An 11,489-nucleotide genomic window follows, 5' to 3' on the forward strand; every position below is an offset into this window, starting at 1 on the left:
ACTATACGCTTCTTCTGGGCTATATTCTCAGCAGCATATTGTAGCGGGTCAGGGCTGTTCGGGGTTCTGTTTGTACAGTTGTTTTGTTTATGTTGCCATAGTGACGGGTGACGCCCTCTCGCTGCGACGGTGTGTCCTTCCGGGGTCAGAGGGCGCCCTGTGTGTTGTTGTTGTTGTTGTTGCTGTGCGGTTGCCGCGCTGAGCAGTTAGCTAGCGGCAGTGTTCTTCTGCAGATGTCAATAAACGGCTGTGCTCCCTGGCTAGCTCACGGGAAGCAAGACCAAACGACACCTTCGTCTCCTCGTTGTCTGAGCTCGCCACATTGGTGTCAGAAGTGGGATGGTGGCACCCCATGTTCTGACCCGAGTGACTTTTCCCCCGCCGGTGGTGACCGGCCGGCGCGCCAAAAGAAGGCACCTGGACATTTGCAAAGTGAAAGCAAAAAACAAGGGCAAATTCAAACGCGATTTCAATATGTCACATATTGACAGTGGCTCACCGATGCCAATGACATAATTACCCAGCTACATTTCCGAAAGAATGCAAAAGCATTGACATATATTTTTCCTTCCTATGATAGCCCGACGGGCAGGGCAGAGATAGATTTTGGTAACCCGACTGGAAAAATCGTTAGCCCTGGGACGTCGGGCTAGCGATTTTGCAAGCCCTGTGTTACAGGCATGGCCCTTTAAGGATGAAGCCTGATGGGAAATGTATTCGGGATGTGTGTAGCGGGACTGCCTGGTGTGTGTGTGAAGAGAGAGAGCAGAGAAGGAGGAAAAGTAACGGTTAGCTACAGAAGAGACGAAAAGAAAATAAATAAAAGGAATATAATAACTCCCTCGACAGCCAGAGTTGTGTCGGCGATGCTCGCTGTGAGTAAACTGTTTCAGCCCACTGTACGCGGTGTTCGTGCCTTAGAGAAGAAATAAAGTTCGGTGAAGCAGTTTCCTATGCCTCCTTCGATCTTTTTGCTAGCGGAGTTGACCTGTATAGTAAGCTGTTGCCGGCTACGAGTCAGTTACGGAACCTTCAAGTAACTGCCAGAGGTTTCCTTACTACGGTTCGGGGCCGCGGATCTGGCGCGGTAACACCTGTATCTGATTGAGGAATCGCTCATCTTTGGAAAAGAGAGTTTATTACAGAGAAATGGCTCTTTCCAAAATAAAAGCTATACTATACGCTTCTTCTGGGCTATATTCTCAGCAGCATATTGTAGCGGGTCAGGGCTGTTCGGGGTTCTGTTTGTACAGTTGTTTTGTTTATGTTGCCATAGTGACGGGTGACGCCCTCTCGCTGCGACGGTGTGTCCTTCCGGGGTCAGAGGGCGCCCTGTGTGTTGTTGTTGTTGCTGTGCGGTTGCCGCGCTGAGCAGTTAGCTAGCGGCAGTGTTCTTCTGCAGATGTCAATAAACGGCTGTGCTCCCTGGCTAGCTCACGGGAAGCAAGACCAAACGACACCTTCGTCTCCTCGTTGTCTGAGCTCGCCACATTGGTGTCAGAAGTGGGATGGTGGCACCCCATGTTCTGACCCGAGTGACTTTTCCCCCGCCGGTGGTGACCGGCCGGCGTGCCAAAAGAAGGCACCTGGACATTTGCAAAGTGAAAGCAAAAAACAAGGGCAAATTCAAACGCGATTTCAATATGTCACATATTGACAGTGGCTCACCGATGCCAATGACATAATTACCCAGCTACATTTCCGAAAGAATGCAAAAGCATTGACATATATTTTTCCTTCCTACAATAGCCCGACGGGCAGGGCAGAGATAGATTTTGGTAACCCGACTGGAAAAATCGCTAGCCCCGGGACGTCGGGCTAGCGATTTTGCAAGCCCTGTGTTACAGGCATGGCCCTTTAAGGATGAAGCCTGATGGGAAATGTATTCGGGATGTGTGTAGTGGGACTGCCTGGTGTGTGTGAAGAGAGAGAGCGGAGAAGGGGAAAAAGTAACGGTTAGCTACAGAAGAGACGAAAAGAAAATAAATAAAAGGAATATAATAACTCCCTCAACAGCCAGAGTTGTGTCGGCGATGCTCGCTGTGAGTAAACTGTTTCAGCCCACTGTATGCGGTGTTCGTGCCTTAGAGAAGAAATAAAGTTCGGTGAAGCAGTTTCCTACGCCTCCTTCGATCTTTTTGCTAGCGGAGTTGACCTGTATAGTGAGCTGTTGCCGGTGGCTACGAGTCAGTTACGGAACCTTCAAGTAACTGCCAGAGGTTTCCTTACTACGGTTCGGGGCCGCGGATCTGGCGCGGTAACACCTGTATCTGATTGAGGAATCGCTCATCTTTGGAAAAGAGAGTTTATTACAGAGAAATGGCTCTTTCCAAAATAAAAGCTATACTATACGCTTCTTCTGGGCTATATTCTCAGCATCATATTGTAGCGGGTCAGGGCTGTCCGGGGTTCTGTTTGTACACTTATGTTTTGTTTATGTTGCCATAGTGACGGGTGACGCCCTCTCGCTGCAACGGTGTGTCCTTCCGGGGTCAGAGGGCGCCCTGTGTGGTGTTGTTGCACAGCAACATATATATATATATATATATATATATATATATATATATATATATATATATATATATATATATATATATATATATATATATATATATATATATATATAATGTCTTTCCTCTACACCCCCCCCCAATTTTTTTGCACATGTCGAGGAGCGTGTCAGGCTACATTTCACTGTGTGTTATACTTGTATAACTATGCATGTGACAAATAAAGAACCTTGAACCTTGAACCTTGAATCTTATCCCCAAGGGTGTATTTTTTAATGCTATAGGTATATATTTGTCAATTAGTTGAATGAAGCAGCATGGGTATGGATATGCAGCATGGACTAAATTTATCCAACTTTTATATGCCACTGTGCAGTTAAGTGGGCATTCACCATTGTGACAATGTAAAAGATCATATATTGCGTACTTGATTAATCAGAAAAATGCCTTTGAAGCTTTTATAGATTTGAATTAATCATTATGCTTGAGCGCAGATTGAAATATTTGAAGGTTAAAACATTCCTTTTTACAGGTAAAAAACAAGTTTTTTTCCATGATTACCACTGTTTGTGTAGAAAGTATAACTACCAGACCACTTCTTTGTCCAGACTTCTCAGATTTTAAATAAAGTGGTAGCAAACGTGACTAAGTGATATATATTCTCTTCTAACACACTCGTTCTTTGTGTGTATGTTTTACATGGTTGAAGAGGCCAGTGTATGTAGAGCTTATGCACGATAGGGAACACAGCCAGGAGGGGCACATAGGGGTTGGGTGACTTAAATGGGGAAAAATCCAATTATTGTATCCGTCCAGAGGCAGGGTGAGCTTTTAGGGAGGGGAGCGATCTGTTATTACTCTTTCTCTTTTCTTTCACTCTTTTTTTCATCCTCTAATTCTAGGGTAAGGGGGTAACCTAAGAAAAGGGGGAGCCAAGTGGAGAGACATGAGGGTTACGGGCTGAGCTTGCTGTTAAAGTATGTCCTTGTAATTAGCTGAGTATTAGCAGTGGTGACAATGCAAGAGCGCTAGGCAGGGAAGCACCCTTTAACGCTCTACTCATTTCCTGAACTTAATCCCCACCGCTTACTGGTAATAGTGCGCAAGTGCACACGCATCTGGACACACACACAAACTCTCAGTCATGCACAAATTCACAAAATCAACTACTGGCTATAAAGGGAAAGAACTCCTTAAGCAAAGCTACACCCAACTGCTCACCTTCAATCACTATTGTGCTCAAAGTCATAATGACGCTGTACTGCAGGGACCTTCAGCACGCATTTGCACGTGTGTCTGTGTGTGTGCGTGCACGTACATAAACATTTCAGCCTGCATCTGTACATTAGCATCAACTTGTGTTTAGATGCAGTGTGGCGACTGTTTACTTCTCGAGTGTCAAGAAGCTTCTAACACCCAACGGTACTTCAGGCGAGTCCCTGTTTCTTATTTCCTCCAGTCAACGGATGGAGGAGACAAGGGTACGGAAGCAAAAATCAATTACTTTCAATTAAATCAACCAGCAACTCTTTCAATGTGCCCCCAAGCCACTCAAGTCATACTTACAATACCTCCAACCCCCACTCCTACACTACAAAGTGACACACGCACAACAAACACATGTGCATACACACTAAGCCACATCCACTTACTGTGCGACTGTCTTTTTGTGTTTAGCGGTTAAATTATAGACTTAGAAACAATTGCTGTGAAGATGGCTAAAAATGCTGGACTTTTTTCCCCCCAATGTGTCATTTTTAAACTGTACAGAACATACAAAAGTAGCATTTAATTGTGCTTTGTGCATTTCATTTGGCTTATTTGAGGCATATTAACCAAACAATTTCTTATCGTCTATCAAAAACAAAGCCACACAAACAAAATGCTTGAAGAGAACAGCAACTCTGAAAATTGTTGTGGATATATATAGTGTGTCTATCTATCCTTCCTTCATAGATAGATAGTGAAACCAGCCTTTTTTGGAGCATGTTAAATGATGGTAGGTTGCTCATGAGAAGTATATATAACACCAAGCTGACTTTATCTTATTTTTCATTATTATTATTATTATTTTGAATCGATTACATTGGACATAACAGGCTATTAGAATATCACACCATCCTTTTTAGAAAATAAGAAACTAAGAAATGTGGATTTTTTTGGAAATCGTAAGATATTCATGGATTTTTTGCTTGGGGTCTGGATTGACTCATATTCAGATCATATGGTTTATTGAATAAAATCTGAAGTGCCCTTTATATCTTATCATCATAATGTACAATGATAAAATAAGCAGAGATTAGAAAAACTGCTGGCAAAGGAGCAATTAAGCAACAGCTTTGAGAAATAAGAGACAATGAAAATAAGGGCATGTACCAATTGTGTTATATTGTAAAGAAGCTCGTGTAGCAGTCTTGCTTCACATTGATTTTTGTTCCATTAGCTTAAATCAAAATCGTAAGAGACACCTGAGCTCAGTCCAGAGCACACCAGTAGAGAACCATTTCTATAGAGAGCATGTTATAAACAGCGCAGAGGGGGACCGCAAACCTTGTCATTGACACAACAGTCTGAGAGAGCATACTATGTGTGTGTCTGTGTGTGTATGTCAGCCAGCTCCCAGTCTAGCGCTATTGTCTAACAAGGTCTAATTAGCACTATGGCACAATGAATTAGCATAATTATGCAAACAGGGCTCCGCTAAAGGCCTGGCACAAGGGGAGGCTACGGGGGGCACCTATTACAACACACACACACGTGCAGCTTCAAACGTGTGCACACACACAAACACAGTCACTAAGAACACTTAGACACTGGTATAAAACATTAAACACACATACATAAAGGTGACAGTGCCTCTGAATACAGAAAACACACAGATACAAACATACCTGTCCACCACTTCAACAGAGAGTGACAATAACACAAGCCTGCACGTGCACTGTTCAATGGCCTATTTGATAGGCTATTTATGTATCTAGTACGTTCTGTATGCTGATACCCCTCTTATCTTTCCAAATACATCCTCCAGTCATAAACAGCCCCCATACCACCACAAACATCAGAAATCGGCTCTCCACAACCCTCCCTCAAACACTCAAACATTCAGGGTTTATAGTATTTACCAGCAGGGGTGATAGGTGAAGTCTGTGGGAGATAATAGGGATGACTGAGAGGCTGAAAGGCTAGTAGTCATTTAGACAATGACAGCTGTAGTGAAGAAGCTTCTATTAGGCTTCATTAGGACGCTAGGCTCTTGATTATATGCACACACAATCTCACTGTCACTGTTTCCAGTGCTTCAGAGGACATTGTATTGACTTACATTCATTTCCTGCTGACATATCTTAACCATAACCACAACCGCTATATGTATAACACTAAACCTTATCTTAACCAAACCCTGACCTTTATCATGTCTTCCACCTAAAATGTATTGATTTATATAATGGAGTCTTGCTTTTTGTCCCCAAACAATTTGTGTAACCCACAAAGTGGCAATACAAACAGATTTGCATCCTGACAGAACGTGTAATGCTATAAGTACTGGCACATACACACAAGAAAAATTAGTGTGTGTGTCCATACAAGCACTTTGGTTTGTCACAGTGACCTTTGCTTGAAACATTAACCCAACAAGTGACCCCACAGCCCAACAAGCCCTCTTACCAAAAGCCCCGCGACGTCAACAAGCTTTATCCAAACCCTCTTAAAGACACACACACATTCACGCATCCTGTGCCCCGAGGGGCATGAATTGTGTGCTAAAATCCTGACCCCTTTGCCGGAAACAAGCACTGCTAAAACTCCTAACGACACCCATACAAAGCTTTCTAACAATTACAAGCTAAAGAACCGGGAAAGTCAGGAGTTCAGAGTTCAGATAGTTAAAAGTGATCAAGTCCAGACTGAAATAGTCCCAATCATACAATGAAAAGACATAACAAGCAGCAAATGTTACTGCAGATTCATGACCTCTGGATAACCACCAGATGGGGTGCTTTCTATGTATATATTTTACCAAGTGAACGTCATGTTCCAGTCACCTGTCAAGTGTGTGCCATCTTTAGGATATGTAGGAAGAGCCATTCACAAGTCCTGGTCTGACTGATGTCATTCCACAGAAAACAAACCTGAACCCACTCCGTTCCAAAAAAAAAAAAAAAAAGTAGTAGTAGGTCAATGATTTCTGATTTTGTGGAAAAAGATATTAAAGCAGCTATTTAGGTTTGCCATTTTAATTCTCTTACTTTTATTTTATTGTGCTCACTTAGGTAGTTTCTTGAGTCCACTTGCCTTGTTGTAGTGTTAGAAAGGTAGTTATACCAGCATTTTCCACTAATATTAATGCATATATACATTATAGGAGACAGATTAGCCACCTGTCTAGATTGTACCCCACCTCTCACTCTATGACAACAGGGATAGGTTCCAGCACAACCCAAACTTGAAGAAAGGAAACTGTATCATCCCATATATTAAAAATGGTACATTATTTAAAAGTTATCCATAATACAATTGTCATAACCTAAATTCTTCACTGAGAAGCCTTGCAAGGTCCACTGGTCTTAAAATGAAAGTACTGACTTTATCTTCGCCTTAAGAAACAATATATTGTTCAATATACTGTGGGATAAATACAATAGCTGGGACAGAGGGTCACGCTGAGAGGGGGGGTAGCAATTTTAAGCTGAGTCCACACATTTTGGAAGCAGTGTGCTAATCCGGCCAGGCTTTTTAGCCCGCTATTCAGGAGGACAAGGACCCCTAGGATTTGGGCTTGTCCACACCTCAGGGGTAGGGGATTATCAAGACAGCAGGAAAGGTGGAGAGGGAGTGATGGTGGGTGAAATGAATATGTGTTAATTAGCACAGTAGCAGTAGATTCTCTAAGTATTGTCCCTGCCTGTATATCTTTGTGACGAGCACACATAAGTAAGTATGTGTGTTTGTGTATTTTAGAGAGGTTTCTCTCTGACTCCCGCCCTCAAAAATATACCCCAGAGCTCTGACAGGGTCACCTCTGGGCCTTTCAGTGCCTCCTCTCAACCAGTCCTAATTGATCTCACGCATTACTAGCCCCAAACATGGGATGGAGAACAGGAGGGAGATGGCTGCCCTATTGTTTGACGAGTGAGGTCCCGTTGCTGGTGGCTCTCTACTCCTTTCTACACACACACACCCACACACACACACCTCCGGCATGCCCACCCACCATCTCCCCCTTTTCCTCTTCTATGCTCTCATCTCCGGCTGTGCTAATCCACTGACCAAGTCAGGAACTCAGTTACCCATCTGGCAAAGCATGACTCCAGCTGGGAAGACAGAGAGGTGGAGGGGTAGAAGGAAGAAAGGGGAGCAATGGTGAGAGGGGAAAATTGAGAAAGAGGAATGTGGATGAGGGGGTATGCTCTAAGTAGTTGGAGATTTCTTATGTGAAGGAGAAAGCCTTTATACAAGTTACTACTTTATATATACTCTAAAGAAGGAAAAGAATGAAAAAAAGAGCGAATGAGGTATCTGCAAACCAGAAAGAGCGGTGAAGTGGAGTGGAACAATCCAAAAACATGATGACCTCTTCTTTTTCACTCTCCAAAGAAAAAAGTATTGATCCTCTTGTCTCCTTGTGGAGAAAAAGGATTACCCATTCTAGCAGGTTGGAATGAGAGTTGCCACTGAGCTCTGTCATTACTAATCTGATTCCAGTGTGCAGTGAAGTAGCCTCTAGCCATGGCATTCACCCCTGACTCCCGTGGAACCATCTGGCTGAGTAGCACTAACCCATGACCTTTCTCTAACCAGTCACATGCCTGGGAAGATGGAGCTTCACAAAAAGCTGTATAAAATGGCTCAAAGTGAACAAGAAGCACATATATTGAACATGATACTTACAAATCCCTTGTTCATATTGCAATAAGACATTTGTTCCTGTCATGTTGCTGCAATATTTTTAATATTGAGGTATAGTTAAAGAGATTTTTTTACTAATATAGACAAAACATTCATGTTATATTTTGGGCAAGTCACGGATTGTGCAAAATGCATTGATAATTGTAAGAAACAACTGCAGTTACAGTAACTGTGCATATAAAGAATTGCCTGAAATCACATTTTGGAGAAAAAAAATCCAAACTGTAGCTGAAATGCCGCTGTGGTTAAAAACACAGTGCTACAATACATCAACAAGAAACTGTACAGAACAGCCTGAATTAAAAAAAAATCAGAAGTAAACCCACTTCTGATAGTCTAACACTTTAAAACAGTTTCAAAGAATGAAGGTCAGAGCGAGTGAAGTGACCACTCCATATCATGGAGCATGTGCAAATCCCTCCTTGACTCATGGTCTTTCCTTTCTCCCAAACCACTCATCAGTGTCGACTGAAGCAATAAGACTGCAACCCACTTTACTTCTAAAGGACATCTGAAGGTAGTTGGGAGGAATGAGCACATGATAAATCACTGTAGAAGCAGCACACGAGAGACACACTCCAATTCAGAGAGAGGGAATCAAACCACCTGCATCAAACCATCAATCAAACACTAACAGAACACAGCATGAGGTTAACCCAAACTTGTAGCGTGGGTGTGCTTGTGTGTCAAGGATAAAAGCCAGGGAGCACTATGGGTAAAATGAACTCCGCTGTGAACACAATCATATGCATGCTCTGATAAACACTCAAACACATTACAAAGACAATGCCTAGTAAGATAAAGCATGTACTTACAGACATTACCGGTGTTGTCAAAACTGTTGAGCACTTCATTAACTCTAAGAGGTCCCATGTTATCCCTTAGAGATACAAAAATATAAATGATTATGCAGCACGCTTGGAACATAAACTATCCTTTTTTATATAGATGATAGATGAAGAAGACTAAAGTGCAAATTTACCATTCTGAGCTTTGTTCAATAGCAAAAGCATCAAAAAGTGAATACTAATTAGGTTTGTCATATATTTACATATCTCTGACACAGCTATTTTGCAGAAAAGCATTGGGCTGTATTTTTGCTACATCTGAAATTATTCCTTTTTTAAATCTGCTTTTAATTTAAAATTGAAACATGTTTTAGATATTTTCTTTCCACCCACATGACCAAAGCTTTGTGGTACTTCATATATACTTCTCTTTGTTTGTTTTTCTTTGTTTGTTCAACTCAACTTTACTAAAGTCTTTACTTTTGATGACACAAGATAAATAACATTGTAAAAAATATTCACAGTAGTTTTTAACTAGTATAATATTGCAGGATTACAAAATGGCCCTTTGTGTTTTGCAGTGTCACTGTGCTTTACAAATGCCAGAATGAAACAAGAGCCTTATGTGGATCCATTCATGTGTGTGTACCTAAGTAAGGCACTGTACTCAGGAAAGTAGACACTTCTGTACTCCACCCACTGGTCATCTGAGGTATCACTGTGGTCTCGTGCCACAAGCCTTTTTCTGCTGAAAAGGTCAAATGTGGCAAACCTGCGAACAGACACTTGTTTGACCTCCGGACTCTCCACCTGCTTCTGACGCAACACCTGTGACAAGAAAATAAGAAAGTGGAAATAAATACAGCCTTCCTCCAGTCCAAAAGACAAGAGGTCTTTTGGGATTAGTATAACATTTAAATATGGTGACAAATGATCTGTTGTTTACAGTAAATCCTTGACAGTATTTATTATGTTTAATACATTTTTTCAGAAAGAAAACACAAAGGATTGAGTTTGGTTTTTGAGTACAGTAGTGAAGTGTTAGCAACTTTGCCTAACAGCAAGAAGATCCTGGGACATTTTTGTGTGGAATTTGCATGTTCACCCTTGTCACTCCATGGGCTCTCTCCACACAATGTGACAAATGTGTTATTGTACACAGTAAATCCATGAAAGTATTCATTATGTTGCATAAATGTTTTAGAAAGAAAAGACAAAAAATCAGGTTAAGTATTATGCTTACTACTATACTACTACATACAACATACTGTATATGGAAAACACAGTACTATGCAATATGCAGTCCATACAATTTCAGTTTATTACTGTTCAGGAAAAAGTGCCAAAAAGTAGTCTGGGGCTTTTTGCACCTCCTGGAGGGAGATATTTTTGTCAGCCAAATGTAAGGGCTGCATAATGTCCATGTAAGGGAACAGTTACTGCTCTAGTGCGTGCAAGGTTTTCAGAAGTTTTGGGGAGGGGAAAAGATGGCTTTCAAGTGTTAACAAAGCTACTGTTACCAGCAAAGCTGTGAAGCCGATGTGTTATACAATAATTCAGGCAATACTGTATGTTAAAGCAGATCAGCAGAAAAAAGACTGCTGTACTGTAATTAGTATATCATTATACTTATTATTATACTTATTATTAAGTGCTGGATTATCAGATTGTACAGAAACTGCCCCCTCCTTTTGGGGCAAGAAAGTAAATACAGTGCAGTTCATGATCCTTTTAAAAGTTAAGTAAACAATAGAGTTTTTGGGAAGCGTGACAGGGAACTCTGGGTTCCCATCATCTTTGTTCTTCCTTCAGGGACAGCAGTGCAATCATGAGAGTTCTGTGCTTGCATACCTGTCTCAGCAGGGTCCACCTGGCTCGTGCGACATCAGTATTTCTACAGGTCCCTGACCGGGAGGCGCGGGAATCAGCTGCGCGAGTGTCTTCGTGAATATTTTTCCCCAAAGGTGACGCCGGCTCGGTCCTTTCTGCAGCACCAGAAGAGTCCCTGTCCATTTTATCTTCGTACTTCTGGTAGGAGATAAACCCGTAAGCATTTGTTTAAATCCTGTTTATGCAGCTGTCACAGTTACAGCGGTGCGGTAATACAAAAAAATAAGGCTTTTTTTCTATAGCGACGCAGAAATGATCACATACACCGCTTCACTGTCATCACCTGTTACACCCACAAAGGATGCATGCTACTTCCGTACACTTTTGCAAGTCCAGGCATGTTAAACGATCGCGCTCGATTTCACAATTATAACTGAGGGCTGCTCACAAA

At 41.9% G+C, this 11,489-nt stretch overlaps 1 protein-coding gene across 4 annotated transcripts in view; it reads right to left on the bottom strand.

Annotated features, from left to right (window-relative positions):
- The window catches only part of camkmt (calmodulin-lysine N-methyltransferase), a 124,567-nt gene that overhangs the window by 112,441 nt on the left and 637 nt on the right, over positions 1–11,489 (bottom strand). For 2 of the 4 annotated variants that reach the window (XM_085477256.1, XM_085477257.1), the window contains exons 2-4: positions 11,060–11,236; positions 9,858–10,036; positions 9,236–9,300 (exon numbers count right to left, since the gene is read on the bottom strand). In XM_085477256.1, the coding sequence (XP_085333382.1) occupies positions 9,236–9,300; positions 9,858–10,036; positions 11,060–11,221 (406 nt within the window). In that variant the 5' untranslated portion in view covers positions 11,222–11,236. Of the gene's footprint in view, positions 1–9,235; positions 9,301–9,857; positions 10,037–11,059; positions 11,457–11,489 lie in introns of those variants that run through there. The other 2 variants (XM_085477258.1, XM_085477254.1) reach the window with 2 other exon arrangements.

The sequence above is a fragment of the Copadichromis virginalis genome, linkage group LG13, assembly GCF_057382275.1.
Source record: "Copadichromis virginalis isolate Kocher_CV1m ecotype Utaka linkage group LG13, C_Virginalis_male_GT1.1, whole genome shotgun sequence".
Taxonomy (NCBI): Eukaryota; Metazoa; Chordata; class Actinopteri; order Cichliformes; family Cichlidae; genus Copadichromis; species Copadichromis virginalis.